This window comes from Mastigoproctus giganteus, chromosome 2 (assembly GCF_048544385.1).
Source record: "Mastigoproctus giganteus isolate SK-2022 chromosome 2, ASM4854438v1, whole genome shotgun sequence".
Classification (NCBI taxonomy): domain Eukaryota; kingdom Metazoa; phylum Arthropoda; class Arachnida; order Uropygi; family Thelyphonidae; genus Mastigoproctus; species Mastigoproctus giganteus.
This window is the reverse complement of record NC_143576.1, coordinates 19,198,890-19,219,702: the sequence shown is the minus strand read 5'-3', so window position 1 is coordinate 19,219,702 and position 20,813 is coordinate 19,198,890. Positions and strand designations below refer to the sequence as shown.

The 20,813-nt window shown below is 38.2% G+C and overlaps 1 protein-coding gene across 3 annotated transcripts in view; it reads left to right on the top strand.

The window, feature by feature from the left end:
• LOC150089194 (T-complex protein 11-like protein 1) overlaps positions 1-20,813 on the top strand; it is a 177,383-nt gene that overhangs the window by 144,541 nt on the left and 12,029 nt on the right. For all 3 annotated transcript variants that reach the window (XM_090388342.1, XM_090388351.1, XM_090388335.1), the window contains exon 9: positions 4,319-4,491. In XM_090388342.1, the coding sequence (XP_090244468.1) occupies positions 4,319-4,491 (173 nt within the window). The remainder of the gene's footprint in view (positions 1-4,318; positions 4,492-20,813) is intronic.

The following is a 20,813-nucleotide window of genomic DNA, read 5'->3' as shown; positions in this document are numbered from 1 at the left end:
AAGGAAGCATATGATGTATGCTATGCTTGTAAGTGGGAGAGAAATATACATGCTCTTTAATAGGATATAAATTGATAAAGTAACCTCACTACATACTGAAGCTTTGGGTTCAGTGGATTAGCTGGAGTTTGAGCAACCAACGTAAATGAGCATGACTTGGTTACAAGTGCAGATGAAAATTAGAACGGTTCAAATGCATGGACAGACTTTTTAACTTGATTTTACCAATGACATTTTTTTGGAACAACTGGATTGGCAGTTTCCAAGTGTACCACATCATTGTATTTAAGTTAATATAAATAACTTAAATATTTTGAATACTCAGCTTAAGGAAAATGGGAAGGAACAGTGCAATAAGAAATGATGCCACGAGGCAGATGAAAATTGCAAGTAATCAGTTAATTAAATATGGCTGACCTTGTATTCAACTTGTTATAGCTTTGTTAAAGAGGACAAAGAGGAATTTCTTGCATATTAAATTCGAGGAGAAAGGATCTGAAATCAGAATGAGAGAAATTCACACAGTACTACAATAAATGGCTTTTGCAGTTGTTTTTAATAGAATTTATTTTTTGATATGTTTGTAAACAGTTCATTTAAAGTTGAAAGCAAGCTTGAAACTCAGAGGCATTTTAATCTATAAGACTAGTGTAAAATAAGTGATTAATAATCTCAGACAAGAACTTGTTAGAAAAGCTACTAAGATTAAAGGAGGGAAAGGTGGTATATATTCAGTTGTAATTAAAAAGGCTGCTTTTGAGTATATCAAATAATTGGAATGGTAATGAAATTGTTACCAAACTTCATGAAGGTTCTCTCGGACTGGAGAAGTGCTAATATTTCCCCAATCCACAAAGGTAGTGCCAAAAAGGAGGTAGGTAACTAGGCCTGTGAGTTTGACATCTGTGGTTGGATCATGGAGTCTAAGGTTAAGGATGCCATTCAGGACCATCTTGATAAGGATGATCTCATCAAGATGGTCCTTGACAAGATCTAGAATAGATCCCATCATGGATTTTTTAAGTAGAGGTCATTCTTAACCAACCTAGTATATTACTCTGAATGTAGTTATTAAGCAGTTGGATGTAGGTAACAATTTTGACATAATATATCTAGAATTTATTAAAGCTTTTGATATGGTCCCTCATGGTAGGCTGCTATATAAACTGAAAGAAGTTGGGGTTACTGGTAAGATTCTATGCTGGATTGCAGGCTGGCTAAATGATAAGGGACAGCAGTTTCTCATAAACGGCCAGTCTTCTGGGTGGACTGAGGTAACAAGTGGGGTATCCTCTTATTTCTTATTTTCAGAAATGATGTTGACGAAGGTATACAAAGTTAACTGTCAAAGTTTGCTGATGATTTGAAGGTAGAAAGGTTGGTTAACATCTTAGCCAAGCCATATTGTTTCAGAAAGACTTTGGTTGCACGTGGTCCAAAAAATGACAATGTTTAATGCTTCTAAATGTAAGGTTATACATTTGGGGAAAAGAAATCCTGGAGTCACATATAAGCTAGGAGAAGAGGAGCTAAAAGTGGTTCAGGACTTTTTCAAAAAAAAATATAGTTATGATTCAATTTGACATGAAATTTTCTAATGAAATGTGAATAGGTGGCTAGGAATGTACAGTGACCTGTCAGTGATTTATAGGCCTTATGTTTGCTAGTAGGGAGAAGGATGTCGTTATCCCCCTTTACAAGACAATGAAGAACAGCTTAGGTGTAGATGGCAGAATTTGACAAGCCATGTAAGAGGAGATCAGATTGACGTATGTAAGGCCTCACTTATTTTTCTTCATTCTTCCTTCTGATAATCAGGTGTTTCTTTCAGTTTTTGGATCACTTTAATTTTTAGTTAAGTTAGTTAGTTATTTCACAGATGTTTTTCTTTCTCTCTCTCTCAGTTATGGATCTACCAGATTTAACTAAAGAACTTAAAAACTTAAAAGGCAATTAGGCAGCTTTGCTCATATTTAGCCTAAACATGATATAGTGACCATTTGCTGTCACTATATCATGTTTAGGTCACTTTATCATGTTATAAGTAAGTTTTTACAAGATTAGGTAAAAATATTAAATTTCAATTTATTGTCAAGATGGCTGTAGGCAGAAGAGTTTACATATTCATTATGATTGAAAATATACTGAAATAAGGTCAGACAGAGTTTTCTAGTTCGTTTGTATCAGCATACAGGCTTAAACTCAGAACCCCTTTACTGTGCACTAATTTCTGGACAGTGACTGTCACATATACTTGGACTTCAATGTGTTTTGTTAGATATGTTATATATTTGATTTTTATAATAAAGATTTTACTTTTAATATATTAATATCAATGATTTTTTTTTTTTTTTTGTAAGTAGTATTAATGACTCAAGTTCAGTTTAATGCACCATTGTTGTTAATGGTTATTGGGTAGTTTGCTCTGTATTCTGTTGTTATATATATAAAAAAAATAAGGTTATTTAAATGTTTCATTTTTTAAGAGAATTTTTCTGTGAAAGGTCAGGTTACTTTGAATTTGTTGAGTGATGTGACTGCACTGTAATAATTGATTTTTCTTAAGTTGACATGATGCATTTTAGTCAACTTACAACAAGCATAATTTACCCACTGTACTGTATGACATGCTTTAAATAGTTATCATTAATTTGGAAGAAAAGCTTGAGACCACCTTCAGAACCCAGTTCTGGAGCATTCTGGATAAAGTTGGATCAAATCTAAAACCCTTCTGTTCTTTGATTTTAAAAGTTGGCGGTATGGACTAGTGACTGCTTCAGATGGCCATTATTAGGATTCTTTTGTGGTATGCCACAAATTTAATCTGTTCATTATCTGTGATTCAATGTTTGGGGGGTGGTACTCCCAAAAAAGGCTATATGGAAGATGAAAATGTGAGACATGGCTTGAAAATTATGTTTGTGTGATGTCTTAGCCATGGCCTGAATCCTGCTTGAAAGATCCATTGACCTCTCTGGAATACAGTGTTAAATAGATTTCTCTAAAATACTTTCAAGGCCATTTTAACTCCTTGTTTGCTGAAATTTAGGTCTGTGAAACTTACAAAGCTCACACCCACCAAACCATCACTGATGAAAATAGGTGAATTTCCCACATTCTTTTTTTATAGTTTTAGGCAGGTAGCATTTTAAAAAGTCACACAGTGAAACTTGTTGCTTGTGTTTGATGCAGTTAATAATGCTATTTTTGAAAATTTTAATCTATAAATTATTAATTTTTAGAGCCTTTTGTTGAAATTGTTTGGATTTTGAACACTTTGAATTTTAAAATTGTTGTGTACAACTACTATCTGAATTTTAAAATCCTCAGATGCTGCCTCTCATTTCTTCAGTCAATGCCATGACATTTGCTTCCATAACACCAAAAGATTTAACCTGCTGGCAGTGAAATATAGAAGGTCTCTTCGGAGAACTTTAAATAGGAAAACTGGAGAAAATTACCATTGAAGTTACTCCAGAGTAGACACAGTGGCCTTAAGAGTAAAGCCAGAGCAAAAAAAAAAAAAAAAAATGTGGGGGGGGGGGGGGTTCCAAAATTATCCCTATGTGATCAGCAATAGATTAAGGAATCTTTCCATAGTCAGAATTTACCTAACAATTTTAAGAAAAGCCAGGATTTTCAATTTTAACTCCCAAATATTATTTCACATCATGGGATTGATCTTCCAGACCATCAAGAGATTAACAGCTGCTTTGGTACAAGTTGGATGGTTTCTCTCACTAATCTGCTTTCTGCTGTCTTTGACATTTAGACTGAACCTTTCCAACAGACAATACAGCTAACAGCTCCCTAGGCAACTTATCACCAGGCACCTCCGTAGCCAGGTGGGAAGGAGCAGCAGTGCATAGCACATGCTTCTAGATTAGACCGGGGTTCGAGCCCGTCACCACCAAATATGGAGGATGCGGAAAGGTCAGGGAATGACCACCGCATATCCCGGAGCAATATGGCCTTAGTTGCTAATGCTCCTAAAAACCAAACAACAACAACAACAACAACTTATCACCCATCAAGGCATGTGCTTAAGGAAAGGGACGTACAACAACAAAATTTCTTAAAATTAATTTGTATCAATCATTTAAGTGTCAGTTAATTTTTTAAGTTTTCAATTTTTGATTATTGACAAGGAGCCACAAACTGTTATGTATTTAGAATAGTGTCACTCTTCTCAAGGCAAAACTTTATAATTTTTATTATGCACAACAAAGAGCATGAAAAAAAAAAATCAGAAATACAAAAAGCTTTCTGAGAACCTTTCTTTAGTGAACCTAAAAAGTGTTTTTCATTCTATTATTAGTGAACCTGAATTGCAGAACAGTTTAACAGATGTAGGTCTACAGATTATACATGAAGTAAAAGAATGCTTACAGAAACATGGATATCCTAGTCTAGATGAAAAGAAAGAAGAAATTCTTCAGGGACAAGTTAAGGAAATTGCTTCTCCAAAACAAAATGTCCGAAAGCTTATTGGTAAGCGAATAGTTGTTAGTTATTTAGTTTTAATTTCCTGAGTGTACTCAGCTTTCCTATACGAATTGTAAATTGCATTTGAGCACTTGAACCCTTCTTCCCCACTCTACTGTGGGATTTGCAGTGTTTTAGTTATGTTACTGGTACATAAGCCTCATGGGCAATATTCTAAACACTAAAATTTCTTATCTGTGGTATTTCAAGTTTTCAGTGGTTCATATACTTTTATTCAGGTGTGTTCTTCTGTGACATCGAAGAGATTCCACTCTGGTTCCATTCATTGTATGTAGTGTTTTGTGAGAGGGGGGATCCTATACCGGAATCTGTCCAGAAGTAGAACATCCCCAGTAGTCTCTCTGAAAAATCAAACACTGGCTATCCCAGCAAAAATATCCCCCCTAATCTTTGTCATTTTATAGTTTTGAATGTGAAATAGTAACATATTTCCTATAGGATTTTATTATTATTATTAGTGGCATATCATGAAAGAGAGCAAACTTATAAAGTATCAGCCAAAAAAAAAAAAAAAACCCCTTCTGCATCACCTGCTGACCACCCCAATAATTTGTCTAGTTCTTCCTTGAATTTATTCAAACTACCCACTTCCACAACAGATGGAAGTTTGTTCCAACAATCAACTACCCACTGGCTAAAGCAAACTCCACACATCCATCATGCAACCATCCATCCTTCCTCAATTTGATTTTATGTCCCTCATATCTGAGCAAGAGGAAGAATGCATCAGCATTGAGCATGCTCAAACCATTCAAAGCCTTAAACACTTAAGATCACCTTTCAAGTGCCTAGTCTCCAGATGCTGCAGTTTGTAGAACTGAAGCCTTTATTGGTAAAACCACACTCTTGTTCTCTTCACTAGCCTTGTTGCTCTTCTCTCCACCCAAAAATGAGGCCTAACCATTGCCTTGTACAATGGGATAGTTACCTCCTGATCCCTGCTAGCAAAGTTCCATTATATCATAGACAAAACCCCACGAGCTGTCCTGGTAGCCTGTTCGCATTGCTTAGAGAAATTCATATCTGACTGCACAGTTACCCCCAGGATTTTTTAATTTTTCAGTACTCTGAGTGTAGTAACCACATAGTTGGTGCATTGATCTGGGTTTACTGCTACCCATATACCCTGCATTTGTCAACATTAAACAACTGCCTTTTCTCATCCCATCGACCTAATTTTTTAGATCTTGTTGCAGTAGTTTGCCATGATTACTGTCATTAACAACCCTGCCAACTTTTGTATCATCTGCAGACTTAGGCATTAGCATTAGTAGAGGCATATGATGGAAGAAAGCAATCTTATGTAGCATCAGCCAAGAAATAAAAAAAAAAAAAAAAAAAAAAAAAAGCTCCCATTTCACACCTCCATTTGTTCCAAATACCTGTCCAGCTCAGCCTTAAATTTATTTAGGCTATCAACTTCCACAAGAAAGGATGGAAGTCTGTTCCACCAGCCAACTACCTGCTGGCTAAAGGCAAACTTCTGCACATCTATCCTACATCTGTCTTTCCTCAATTTGAATTTATGCCCTCTCAGATGATTATTCTGAGCAAGAGGAAGAATCCCATCAGCATCGAGCATGCTCAAACATTCAAGGCTTTATACACCTCGATCAGATCACCTCGCCGGTGCCTAGTCTCCAGACACTGTAATTTGCAAAACTTAAGCCTTTCTTTGTAAGAGCAACTCTTCGTTCCATTCACTAACCTTGTTGCCCTTCTTTGTACTCGTTCCAGCAGCTCTACATCCTTCTTGAAATGAGGCCTCCAGACCTGTATACAGTACTCAAGGTGCGGCCTGACCATTGCCTTATACAAGGGGATAATCACCTCCTTATCCCTGCTAGAAAAATTCCTGTATATCATTGACAAGACACTATGAGCTACTCTTGCAGACCGTCTATACTGCTCAGAAAAAATCATATCTGCCTGCACAATTACCCCCAGGTCCTTTTCGTTCTCTACCTGTCAGTGTAGTACCGTCATAACAAAATTAAAACCTCATTTGAAAGAAATAAAAGTGAATAACATGAGAAAAATAAAAGATAATGGAATTTGAATTGAAGTAACAAATAAAGAGGATGTTAAAAAGATTGAAACCAACCCAGAGGTAGTAAAACTGGGACTGCAAACAGAAAAGCCAGGGGGCAGGAACCCGAACATTATTATAAAAATTGGTATCCCTGAGACAACTCTGGAAAGAGATCTTATGTTGGATTTCTAGAACAAAAACTTTATCAATATAATGGAACTGGAAGAGTTTGCCAAAGAATTTCTTCTAAAAAAGAGATACAAAAAACAAAAGATATGGGCAATTCATTGTCACTCTGGAAGTGTCACCCAGAATTTGGAAAAACCTACAAGGACAGCAAAGAGTCTACGCTGGCTGGATCAGCCATAAATTCAGGGAATTCTTTCCTGTACAGCAGTGCTTTAACTGTCATAAATATGAGAATTCCCCTGTCTGTGGCCACTGTGCAGTCACTTTGTAGAACTGAAGCCTTTATTGGTAAAACCCACGATTACAAGAACTGCCAAAATAAAAATCAGCAGCCAAAATGTGCTACCTGTAAAGTAGCATGGCTGACTGACTATGCACAGAGTATCAGGGATGATAAATGCCCCTGTTATAAAAAAAAAAAAAATGGTAAAACTTATACAATCTAGGACCAATTATGGGCCAGATTGAAATATAAATGTGACTAGAGCCCTAAATCTTGTCCAATTGAATGCCCAAAGAGCAAGAGCCATTGTAGATCAAATCAAACTCAAGTTGGAAGAAAATAATATAGATATCTTGGTACTCCAAGAGCCTTACACACATATGGGTAGGGTTCAAGGATACCCAAGGGGCTATAAAATAATAGAATACACCTCAGGTGTCCCTTCTACACAACAGTAGTTAAAAATACTGAACCTTACAGTCACAAAGGTGGGTCACCTCTGCTCTCCAGTGGCAGTGTGTGCCCATATCACCAGTGCTGTAGTTTTGTTCGTTTGTTATTTGGTTTTTAGGAGCATTAGCAACTAAGGCCATATTGCTCCGGGGATATGTAGTGGTCATTCACTGACCTTTCCGCATCCTCCATATTTGGTGGTTACGGGCTCGAACCCCGGTCTAATCAAGAAGCATGTGCTTCCCACCGCTGCTCCTGCCCACCTGGCTACGGCGGCGCCAGTGCTGTAGGACAGTTTTACCCTATTTCACTTTATTCTAGACCAGGTGAAGATATAAATCCAGCTATTGAATACCTACAATCAGTCACAGACTTGTTACCTACTGCAAATAACATAGTGTGTGTGCTGATGTCAACTGCCAATCAGCCTTATGGCATAGCCGTACAGAAGACAAAACAGGCACACACACAATGGCCAGATACATTCAGACTATATAGCCTCCTCACATTTTTAAGTGCTAAACCAACCAAATAACCTCTCAACTTTTAGCAGTACCATGGGGGAGAGTGACATTAATGTTACTCTTGCGACCAATTCAATAGCTTATAAAATTACAGACCAGTGTATCCAGCCAGTCTGGACCATATCGGATCATAGAGCCATCACCTTCAAACTAAACAGGCAATTACAAACACCCTAACGCTCCTTGTTGGATATCAAAAGGTATAACCTCAAAAAGGCAAACTGGCAGATTTTTGCAGAACATACAGCAGCTCAGCTGCAAAAACAGGAAAATGGTGGTCTAGATCAAGCAACTGTAGCTCGGACAAGCAAGCACTGACTATGACAAACATTTTAACAAAAACAGCAGACCTGTCTATCCCATGGAAAAAAACGAGGAAGCAGGCAGTCCCCTGGTGGTGCCCTGAACTGACTATATTCAGGAGAAGGGTGCACTAGGCGAGGAGAAATTTTCAAAGAGCCAGAACATGTTGGGCACAAAATGAGGTGCATGCACTGAGAGGTTCTTATAGAACTCTTAGGAATCAGTATACGGCCCTCGTAAGAGATAAGAAAAAGGAATGCTGGAAGTACTTGGTGGAACCATTGGAAATAGTAACCCTTGGGGAGTTGTCTACAGAATAGTTGACCAACAAGCTGCCAAGAGGAGATGTCTCAGAAACCACTGTCAAACCAGATGGAACCCCAACCCTGTGTTGGGTGGACTCTGTAAATAACATCCTAGACAGTATTATTCAAACTGAAACTGGGGATCTTTCCCCCACCCAGCTGGACATTATAAAAGAAAACACTGAATATGACAATGCCAATATTGAACCTCTGTTCACTACAAGACTTAGAAATAGCACTATCTAAAACCAAAAACAATAAATGCCCAGGTTTTGACATTTTAGAGATTGAGATTATCAAAAAATTAACGGAAACAGCACCAGACAAATTAATAGCACTATATAATAACTGTATGACAGATACAGAAGATATATTCGCAAAAATATGGAAAAAAGCAGTGTTAAGGTTAATTCTCAAAAACCCTGAAAAACTTCCTACTGATCCCAAATCATATAGACCAATAGCCCTACTCCCCGTACTAGGGAAAATATATGAAAGACTAATATATAGCAGATTAGCCCAATATTACACAGAAGCAGGTTTACATTCCAACAATCAGTATGGTTTTAAGCAGGGCAACTCTACGGAGGATGCCATGCACCACATGGCATCCTCCATAGCACCTCGGGTGGATGGGATCTATCCAGTTATATTAAAGGAGGCGGCAAAGCAACTAAGCAAACCCTTAGCCATAATTATGAGAGGATCCTTGGACACAGGGGAGGTTCCCACGGACTGGAGATGTGCAAATGTATCCCCAATTCACAAATGGGGATCGAAGGGTGACACGAGTAATTACAGACCAGTTAGTTTAACTTCTGTTCCGGGTAAAATAATGGAGTCGCTGGTTAAAGATGCATTGCAGGATCATCTAGACAAGCCTGCAGCAATAATTCAGACACAGCATGGGTTTGTTAAGGGAAAGTCTTATCTGACAAATTTGATAGGATATTATGATGTGGTTACAAAGGAACTGGATGCAAAAAATAATTTTGATATCATATATTTGGATTTCAGGAAAGCTTTTGACACTGTTGCGCATGGAAGACTATTGTACAAATTGGAGCAGAATGGTATTAAGGGTAAGTTGCTACAATGGATAAAAGGATGGTTAAGTGGGAGAAGACAGAGGGTGGTAATCAATGGGTGCTGCTCTTCTTGGACTAATGTTATTAGTGGAGTCCCACAGGGTTCGGTGTTGGGTCCACGGTTTTGTATATTTATCAATGATATTGATGAAGGTATATCAGGCTTAGTGTCGAAGTTTGCAGATGATACAAAGGTTGGAAGCGTTGTTAATGACAGTGTGCTACTGTAACAGGATCTAGATAATTTGGGCAGATGGGCCAAGAAGTGGCAACTGAAGTTTAACCTTGACAAATGCAAAGTACTGCATATGGGTAAAAGTAACCCCAGAGAAACGTACCAACTGTGTGGTACTACACTTAAGGTGGTAGAAAATGAAAAAGACCTGGGAGTAATTGTGCAGGCAGATATGAAGTTTTCTGAGCAATGCCGACAGGCTGGCAGGGCAGGTCATGGGGTTTTGTCAATGATATATAGGAATTTTGCTAGCAGGGAAAAGGAGGTGATTATCCCTCTGTATAAGGCAATGGTCAGGCCACGCCTTGAGTACTGCATACAGGTCTGGAGGCCTCATTTTAGGAAGGATGTAGATTTACTTGAACGTGTACAGAGAAGGGCAACAAGATGGTGAGGGGAATGAAGGGATCCTCTTATCAAGAGAGGCTTAAGTTCTGCAAATTGCAGTGGCTGGAGACTAGGCACCTGCGCAGTGATCTGAATGAGGTGTATAAGGCCTTGAATGGGTTCATCACGCTGAATTCTGATGGGATCCTTCCCCTTGTTCAGATTACGAACCTAAGGGGGCATAAATTCAAATTAAGAAAAGACAGATGTAGATTAGATGTGCGGAAATTTGCCTTTAGCCAGTGGGTGGTTAATTGCTGGAACAAACTTCCATCTGTCGTTGTGGAAGTTGATAGGTTGAATAAATTTAAGGAGGAACTGGACAGGCATTTGGAGGGAATGGTGTGTTTTTTTTTTTTTTTTTTGGCTGATGCTGCATAAGATCATACATTTGCTTTCTTGCATCACATGCCACTACTACTACTACTGACAACAGTTAAAAACACAAAGGAGAAATATATGCTGGCAATCTCCATTGACTTTGCTGGGGCATTTGACTCACTCTGGTGGCGTAGGGTCTTTAGGAGACTCCACCAGGCAAATGCCCCACAAAACCTCTATAACGTAATAAACAGCTACCTTACAGACAAAAGTGTCTCAGTACACACAAGGTTCCAGGAATTGACATGTCCTGTGAATAACAGGAGAGACTGCTTCTACAGGGATGGGATACACTTAAATAGAAAGGGTGCAAGAATATTTGCTGATGCTATCGAGGCAGTGTTAAGTGGGTTGGAAACTGCTAGCTTGGGGGGGATACAAGGACTAATAGATTAGCAGTAGCCACAGGCAGAGGTGAAAGTGATTCTTGCACTGCTTCTATTGGAATGAGCAGCAGTTTGGAAAACAAGATGCAGGGTATTTCAGAGACTGCTGGGAATCATTGCGGTACGATAAAACATGGGTTGTGTTAGGGTAGCTAAGAATAGGAACAGGTGCATGTATACTTGTGTATACACCAATGCTAGGAGTTTGGTAAATAAATTTGAATTTGAGGTATTGCTCAAAACATCAAAGGTAGAAATTGTTGGGATATCAGAGACGTGGTGTCACACAGACATAAGGAATGCAGAACTGGAATTAGGGGAGTACAATGTGTACAGAAAGGATAGACAGGATTGGAAGGGAGGAAGGGTTATGCTATTAGTTAAGAAACACATAAAATCCAAGGAAGTGAAGCCAGTCGACATCGCTGGACAGTGCAGTGTCGAGTCAGTTTGGTGTGACTTAAGCATTGGGAGATCAAAATTGAGAGTGTGTTATAGGCCTAATGACTCTGATGAGTATAATAAGAAACTGTACAGGGAAATAGAGTGGGCCAGTAAATCAGAGTCTCTTATAATGGGGGATTTTAATTTCCCAGATATTGACTGGAATTTTTGGGTTGGTCATTCACACACTAGCAAGGCTTTTGTGGATTTATTGGATGATTGTACATTAGCATGTTCAGGAGGCAACTAGAGGGAGTAATACTCTTGTGATCATCAGTAGTGATTCTTCATGCATTAAGAATCTGCAGATAAAGGAACCACTAGGTGGTAGTGATCACAGTGTGCTGAAGTGAGATTTACTCCAAGAGATAACTACCATCAGGGCTAAAGGAAAGGGCTTTTGCTTTCGTAAAGACGACTATGGTGGTCTGAGACCGTATTTAAATTCTATACGGTGGTACGAACTGATGATGTTACCAAAAGCAAATTCAAAATGGAAAGCATTCAAAGAATTAATCTTGGAAGCTACTAGGCTTTACATAACAACTAAGAAATATTGTTCAAGGTTTAGGCCTAAATGAATGTCAGATGAACTAATGAGACATATGGCAGAGAAGAAAAATGCATTGGATACATATAAATTAATGGGTGACATGGAATCTTATGATAGCTATAAGCTGATCTGTAACCAAGTTACAAAGGAGATTAGGCAGGCAAAGGCAGATTATGAGAAATATTTGGCAAAGGATGCAAAGTAAAACAGCAAAGAGTTCTTTACCTATGTAAACTCTAGAAGGAAAGGGATGAATCAGATTGGTCCACTGGATATTGATGGTTCAACTGTTGATGATCCTGCTCAGGTAGCTAACAAACTAAATGAGTATTTTGCATCTACATCCACACGTGAGGAGTTATTCAGGAAGGTGAAGTAAACTGGCAGTGAGCTAGATGATTTTGTAATAACTAAGAGGAAAGTGGAGGAGAAATTGTTGAAGATAAACATAAAAAAGGGAAGCATATGGGGTGGATGCGATCTATCCAGTTATATTAAAGGAGGCAACAGAGGAGGTAAGCAAACCCTTAGCCATAATTATGTGAGCTTCTTTGGACACATGGGAGGTACCCATGGACTGGAGATGTGCAAATGTGACCCCAATTCACAAAGGAGGATCAAAGGGTGACACAAGTAATTATAGACTTGTTAATTTAACTTCTGTTCCAGGAAAATTACTGGAGGCAATCGTAAAAGAAGCACTGCAGGATCATCTAGACAAGACTTCAGTGATAGCTCGGACACAGCATGGGTTTTTTAAAGGGAAAGTCTTGCCTGACCAATTTGATTGGATACTATGATGTGGTCACAAAGGAACTGGATGCAGGGAATAACTTTGATATCATATATTTGGATCTTAGTAAGGCTTTTGATACAGTTGGACATGGAAGACAGAGAGTGGTAATCAATGGTCACTGCTCATCGTGGACTAATGGTATTAGTAGAGTCCCGCAGATTTCAATGTTGGGTCCATTGTTGTTTTCTCTATTTATAAATGATATTGAAGATGTATCTCAAGCTTAATGTCCAAGTTTGTAAACGATACGAAGGTTGGGAGGGTTGTTAAGGACATTAATGACAGTACGCTGCTGCAACAGGATCTAGAAAAGTTGAGCAGATGGGCTGAGAGGTGGCAAATGAATTTTAAGATTGACAAATGTAAAGTACTACATATGGGAAGCAGTAACCCCAGAGTAACGTATCAACTCTATGGTACTACACTGACTGGTAGAGAACGAAAAGAATCTGGGGTTAATTGTGCAGGAATATATGAAGTTTTTTGAGCAGTGCAGAAGGTCTGCAAGAGTAGGCCTTCATGTTGTCTTGTCAATGATATACAGGAATTTTTCTAGCAGGGATAAGGAGGTGATTATCCCCTTGTATAAGGCAATGGTCAGGCCACACCTTGAATGCTGTATACAGGTCTGGAGGCTTCATTTTAAGAAGGATGTAGAGCTGTTGGAACAAGTACAGAGAAGGGCAACAATGGAACAAAGGGTTGCTCTTACGAAGAAAGGCTTAAGTTTTGCAAATTACAGTGTCTGGAGACTAGGCACCAGCGAGGTGATCTGATAGAGGTGTACAGGGCTCCCACTCCTGGGTTTTTCCACCCAGATCTAGGTTTTTTGATTGTCATCTGGGTTGATAGGTTTTTTTCACAAAAATATCTCATTATCTGGGTTTTTTTCGGTAATTTTTAATTTTAAGTCAAAATTTATTTTTATTTCTTGTAAATACAATAAAATTTAATACATTTAATAAAAGTTTACAATTTTCTTAATTTTATATTCTAACAATACTGATCATAATTTGTAATATCTCAAGTGCTTGTACAAAATACTACAAATGTAAAAGGATTTCAAAGTTTTCGCAGGGTTCTACACTATGAAATTACGCTTACATGTTCATACATGTTCGTGTTACTAACATGTATGCACAGCCTATTGAGCAGGCGGAAGGCGGTCTTTACTGCACAGTCTTTCGTGATCGTTTGTGGTATTATTGCATTATTTGGTGTGATTTTTACATTTATGCGTGTACTACATACAGTGATATAATAAATTTAAATTGTAGTGACTATTTCTATTTTATGTTAATGGATTAGTGATTTATTTTTTATTTTATAGAACATTTTAAATAAGATAATTGCTAATTAGCCATACCCACAAATTGCCCACAATGTCTGAAACTTGTTCCCCACAGAGAAAGATGAGTAAATGGTGGTATACTCAAAATTTTAGAAATGAATGGTTAGAAGATCCGGAATTAAAGATTGGTTGAAAGAAGACAGTAATGAAAAAGGTGCGTCTTACTGTATTTGTTGTGAAATGAAATTAAAGAATGCCAATAAATCGATGTTACTAGTGCATAAAAATACAGTTAAAAAAAAAAAAAAAGTGCAGATATTGCTAAGACAAGTTCAACGTTAGACACGTTCTTCACAAAACGTAAACCTACTGAGAATGAAGTAGTAGCAAAGGCAGAGTTAACAATTGCTGCACTCATTTCTGAGCATAATATTCCATTTGCGCAATGTGATCACCTTATAGAAGCATGTAAGAAAGCATTTCATGATAGCAATATTGCAAAACAAGTTCAGATGAAGGCGACTAAAGTCTCTTATCTTATACAAGATGGCATAGCCTATCATGAAAATATATACATTTCTAACAATGCAGAAACAACAAGTTTTCAATGATAATAGATGAAAGTACAGATTTATCTTTATCTCAAGTTCTAGCTGTTGTTTGTTAGATATTTTGATATTCAAAAACTTGATGTTGTAGATGTGTTACTTGACACTGTTTGTGTCGAAAATGGTACTTCAGAAGGGCTTTATCAAGCTGTAAGAGATCTTTTCATAGAAAAAAACATTCAAATAAGTAATCTTGTTGGCTTTGGAAGTGATATTGTGCCACTATGATGGGTACTAAGAGTGGGTTCCAGTCATTGCTAAAAAAGTATGTACCATCAGTATTTATAATGGCATGTGTTTGCCATTCTTTTGCATTATGTGCTAGTCATTCAGTCAAGGTACTGCCATCATATCTAGAAATATTTATAAAAGATATCTCTTGTTATTTTTCCCATAGTAGTAAAAGATTAAACAAGTTCAAAATGATTCAAGATGTTGTAGATACTGCTAAGCATAAAATCCCCAAATTAGCACAAACACGTTGGTTATCCCATGGCAATGTAATAAAAATTATTATTGAGCAGTGGGATGTGTTAGTTCTTTATTTTCAGTCTCAATCAAAAATTGACAAAATCGATGGTGCAGGAAATATTTACAATACTATGATCACCAAAGGAACTAAGCATATGTTGTTGTTTTTAGGATATGTACTGGAGAAAATAAACTGCCTGAATATTGAATTTCAATCTGAGCATTTCAGATTGCACTTACTTCATTCAGTGGTTTCAATTGAGTATAAAAATATTCTTAGTTTTTTCATAAAAGAAGAAGTCATTACTTCGTGCAAGCTGGTTGAAATTGATCCAAGCAATACAATAAATCATAAGCCTCTGAATAAAATATATTTGGGAGGCTGTTGTATGGCCTTATTAAATTCAACACCACTTGGTGACAGTGAAAGCAGGTTTAAAAATGATTGCTTAAAATTTCTTGTTGAACTTTGTATGGAAATCAGAAAAAGATTTCCTCTAAATGATGATGGAATTATCGCCAGTCTCAATGTTCTTGACCCAGCAGTGATACATGATCGTGCCAATTCGCCATCCTCCATTTTCCATTTAGCAATGCAGTTCCCTCACCTTGTTTCTGAAGACAAACTAGATCTTCTAGATGATGAATGGAGATCATTTCGTTTAAATCAAGATTTAGATTTCTCTTACAAAACCATCCCTGAGTTATGGTATCTGTTACGTAATGTAAAAGATGGCTTTAATAATTCTAAATATGAGATTTTATCTTACTTTATGACCAGTCTAGCTATTTTACCTCACTCTTCGGCAAGAGTAGAAAGAATCTTCTCCCAAGTAAACCATATAAAAACAAAAGCCACAAACTCCATTAAACCAGAAACTGTGAAAAATCGACTAATGGCAAAACAGGTGATAAATAGATGTAATCAAAACTGCTATACATGGAAACCTAAATCAGAATTGGTAAAAGAAGTCATACAAGGAACTTGTCATAAAATATATGAAGAATGTTTGAAAAAAATGAAAGAACTTCAAAAAATAAATGTGGAGGGAACTGAATGGGATGAAAATTCTGATTACAGTTAAATAAAAGATATTTTTGCACGGTAAGTTTTATCTTATTTGTGTTGCTATACTATATGATGAAAACTAGGTTTTTTTGGGTTTATTTAAGTTGCAATCTAAGTTTTTTTAAAATTTGTGAGTGGGAGCCCTGGAGGTGTATAAAGCCTTGAATGGTTTAAGCATGCTCAATGCTGATGGGATTCTTCCCCTTGCTCAGAATAATCACCTGAGGGGCCATAGATTCAAATTGAGGAAAGACAGTTGTAGAATAGATGTGTGTAAATTTGCCTTTAGCCAGCAGATAGTTGGTTGGTGGAACAGACTTCCATCCTTTGTTGTGGAAGTTGATAGCCTAAATAAATTTAAGGCTTGGCTGGACAGGTATTTGGAACAAATGGAGGGGTGAAATGGGAGAGTTTTTTTTTTTGGCTGATGCTGCACAAGCTTGCTTTCTTGCATCATGTGCCTCTACTAATGCCAATAAAAGCTGCCCGCAGGGTTCAATCCTTGGCCCTTTCTTCTAGAATATTGTTCTGGACAAATTTCTGGCCTTGAATCTGGGCCTTGTGGAAAGCCTGGCCTTTGCAGATGTCATGATTTTCCTTGTAAAAAGGTAACACACAAGTGACTTAAGAGCAAAGATGAAATGCCCACCCTCTTGCAGCTGCAGGAATGGGCACAAAAGCACATGATCAAAATATCACCTGAAAAAACCAAAGAAAGCTACCTAAGTGGTATGCCCCTGGACTTTTTACATCATTTATATTGGCAGGTCATGACTCCCTAAAGGCAAAACTAACCTCCTTAGGGCTGACTGATGACCCAAACTGGTGAGAGTGAAGACTGGGCACACATTCTATATGAATGTATAATATATGACATCTTGAGAACAGAGCTAATAGCACAGATTGGCTCCCTTCCCAGGGGAGAAGAACATCTCTTCATCATAGAAGAGGAAAATTATAAAGCCTTTACATCTTTCACATAGAAAGTATTCGAAATGAGCAGAACAATCCAAAGAACGAGGTGTACAAAGAATGGCAATTCAGCCCCCCAGCAATTAAACAATAATGAATTGCCCAAGTTTCCCACCACGTCCAGACAATGACTTAAAAACTGTCAGGATAGCAGTATTCTGTGCCCTGACATAACAAAACTCCCCAGGACTACCCTGCCATGTGTAGAAACCTGGAGCCCCACACCAAATAAGTAACTATGCAGGGGAGGGAGATGTACAGGCAGCCAGGGAAACAGATTAGCTGAAAAATATCAGTAAGCTGGTAGCAAGGGGATGCAATATAGAATGAAAGAAGAATGAATGAATGAGAATGAATAGGTTGGGCACTGATGAACTAGGAATTATGGTAAAAGGGAATAATGGCAGTTTTGGTAAAAGAAAGAGTGACCTAGTATGAGGGAAAGAGAGAGTAAATGGGAATGGGTGGAAGAGCAAATATAATTGGCTGAAAGATTACAAAGTTAAAAATAACTTGCACTAATTTATATATATTAACAAACATTTACTGACCACATAAACACTATCACTGCACTCCCCCCCCCACTGGACTGCAAAAAAAACTTGCAGCTAGGCCTGCACCACAACTGAAAAATAATAGTAAGTTGAGGTGCACAGAGAGTGCAGTGCAGAAAGCAAGAGTTGAAAAATGAAACGAGAGCTAGAAGAATGAATGAAAGTCTAAGTGTGTGGGAAAAAGAACACAAACCATAAATGCTACAGTTAAGTACACACTAACCCTAATTTTAATTAGTATTTAAATTTATATTACACATTATTGCACCCTTGCCCCCCCCATACGTCGTCTGGTGGAGCTCGTCTCCACTGACCTCTTTGGGGATGCCTACTCTATCGTCCCTATTCTTCTATCTGTTTTCCCCCAATCTCCCCCCTCTCACTAAACCGACCGAGTACACCACTTAACAATGCCGCCAAATTCTAATCATTGTCTAAATTCTGCCGGTTTCGTATAAATCTCTAAGACAACTAACACTATCATTTATCTAGCATATAGCCTCACATATAGCCTCTCTCTCGCATTCAACCCCAACCAGTGATTTCCTAACAGCAATCCCATTAAACATTAATGTCAAAGGCGTAAATTTTTTTTTTTTTTTTTTTTTTTTTTTTTAGGTCCAAGCCACTGAAATCCCAGGAAACTAGGTGACAGGACCTGCCAGAGCAACTTGTTGTGATACTGGACACATCCGGCTAGCCTCCACATGGCGAGGTATGGGCAACGTCAGGCCCCACCAGGGACATGGCAACCGATAAGCCGGACAAACAATATGCACAACACATCACACTACACTGATATGGCCCACACACTTTCAAATCTCTGGCTTGACAGTGTACTGTCCTCGATACAGCGAACACACGTGGAGATTGGAGAAATCCCAGGTGCCAGCTGACATGAAAATACCTCATACCTGTCAGTGTAGTACCACAGAGTTGATATGTTACTCAGGGGTTACTGCTTCCTATATGTAGTACTTTACATTTATCAATGTTAAACTTCAGTTGCCACCTCTCAGCCCATCTGCTCAACTTTTCTAGATCCTGTTGCAGCAGTGTACTGTCATAAGTTTGTTGTTTATTTGTCATTTGGTTTTTAGGAGCATTAGCAACTAAGGCCATATTGCTCCGGGATATGCGGTGGTCATTCCCTGACCTTTCCGCATCCTCCGTATTTGGTAGTGATGGGCTCGAACCCCGAGTCTAATCAAGAAGCATGTGCTATGCACTGCTGCTCCTTCCCACCTGGACTGTCATTAGTGTCCTTAACAACCCTGCCAAACTTCATTTCATCTGCAGACTCGGACATTAAGTTTGATATACTATCATCAATATTTAAATTCTATACAGTGGGACCAACTGATGATGTTACCAACAGCAAACTCAAAATGGGAAGCATTCAAAGAACTTACCTTGGAAGCTACTAGGCTTTACATACTAACTAAGAAATATTGTTCAAGGTTCAGGCCTAAATGGATGTCAGATGAACTAATGAGACATATGGCAGAGAAGAAAAATGCATGGGATACATACAAATTAACATGTGACACAGAAGCCTATGATAGATATAAGTTGATTTGTAACCACGTTACAAAGGAGGTTAGGCAGGCGAAGGCAGATTACGAGAAATCTTTGGTAAGGGATGCAAAGAAAAACAGCAAGGAGTTCTTTACTTATATAAACTCTAGAAGGAAGGGGATGAATCAGATTGGTCCACTTGATATCGATGGTTCAACTTTTCATGATCTTGTTCAGGTAGCTAACAAACTAAATCAATATTTTGCATCTACGTTCACACGTGACGAGTTATTCAGGAAGGGGAATGCCATAGATGAAGTAAACACTGGCAGTGAGCTAGATGATCTTGTAATAATTGAGAGTAAAGTGGAGGAGAAATTGTTTAAGATAAACATAAAAAAGGCATCTAGGGTGGATGGGATCTATCCAGTTATATTAAAAGAGGCAGCAAAGGAAGTAAGCAAACCCTTAGCCATAATTATGGGAGCTTCTTTGGACACATGGGAGGTACCCATGGACTAGAGATGTGCAAATGTGACCCCAATTTAACTTCTATTCCAGGAAAATTAATGGAAGCACTGCACGATCATCTTGACAAGAATTCAGTTATAGCTCAGACACAGCATGGTTTTGTTAAGGTAAGGTCTTGCCTGACCAGTTTGATTGGATACTATGATGTAGTCACAAAAGGATTGGACAAAGGGAATAACTTTGACATTATATATTTGGATCTTAGAAAGGCTTTTGATACTGTTGCACATGGAAGACTGTTGAAGCAGTGTGGCATTGGTGGCAAATTGTTGCTATGGATAAAGGGATGGTTGAGTGGCAGAAGACAGAGTCGTAATTAATGGACACTGCTCATCGTGGACTAATGTTATTAGTGGAGTCCCTCAGGGTTCAGTATAGGGTCCATTGTTGTTTTCTGTGTTTATAAATAATATTGATGATGGTATATCAAGCTTAATGTCCAAGTTTGCAGACGATACAAAGGTTGGCAGGGTTGTTAAGGACGCTACTGATGCTATGCTGCTGCTGCTGCAACAGGATCTGGAAAGGTTGAGCAGATGGGCTGAGAGGTGGCAAATGAAATTTAACATTGACAAATGTAAAGTACTACATATGGAAAACAGCAACCCCAGAGCAACATATCAACTCTGTGGTACTACATTGACAGTGGTAGAGAATGAAAAGGACCTGGGGGTAATTATGCAGGCAGATATGAAGTTCTCTGAGCAGTGCAGACGGGCTGCAAGAGTAACTCATGGTGTCTTATCAATGATATACAGGAATTTTTCTAGCAGGGATAGGGAGGTGATTATTCCCTTGTATAAGGCAATAGTCAGGCCGCACCTTGAGTACTGTATACAGGTCTGGAGGCCTCATTTCAAGAAGGATGTAGAGCTGCTGGAACGAGTACAAAGAAGGGCAACAAGGTTAGTGAATGGAACGAAGAGTTGCTCTTACAAAGAAAGGCTTAAGTTTTGCAAATTACAGTGTCTGGAGACTAGGCACCGGCGAGGTG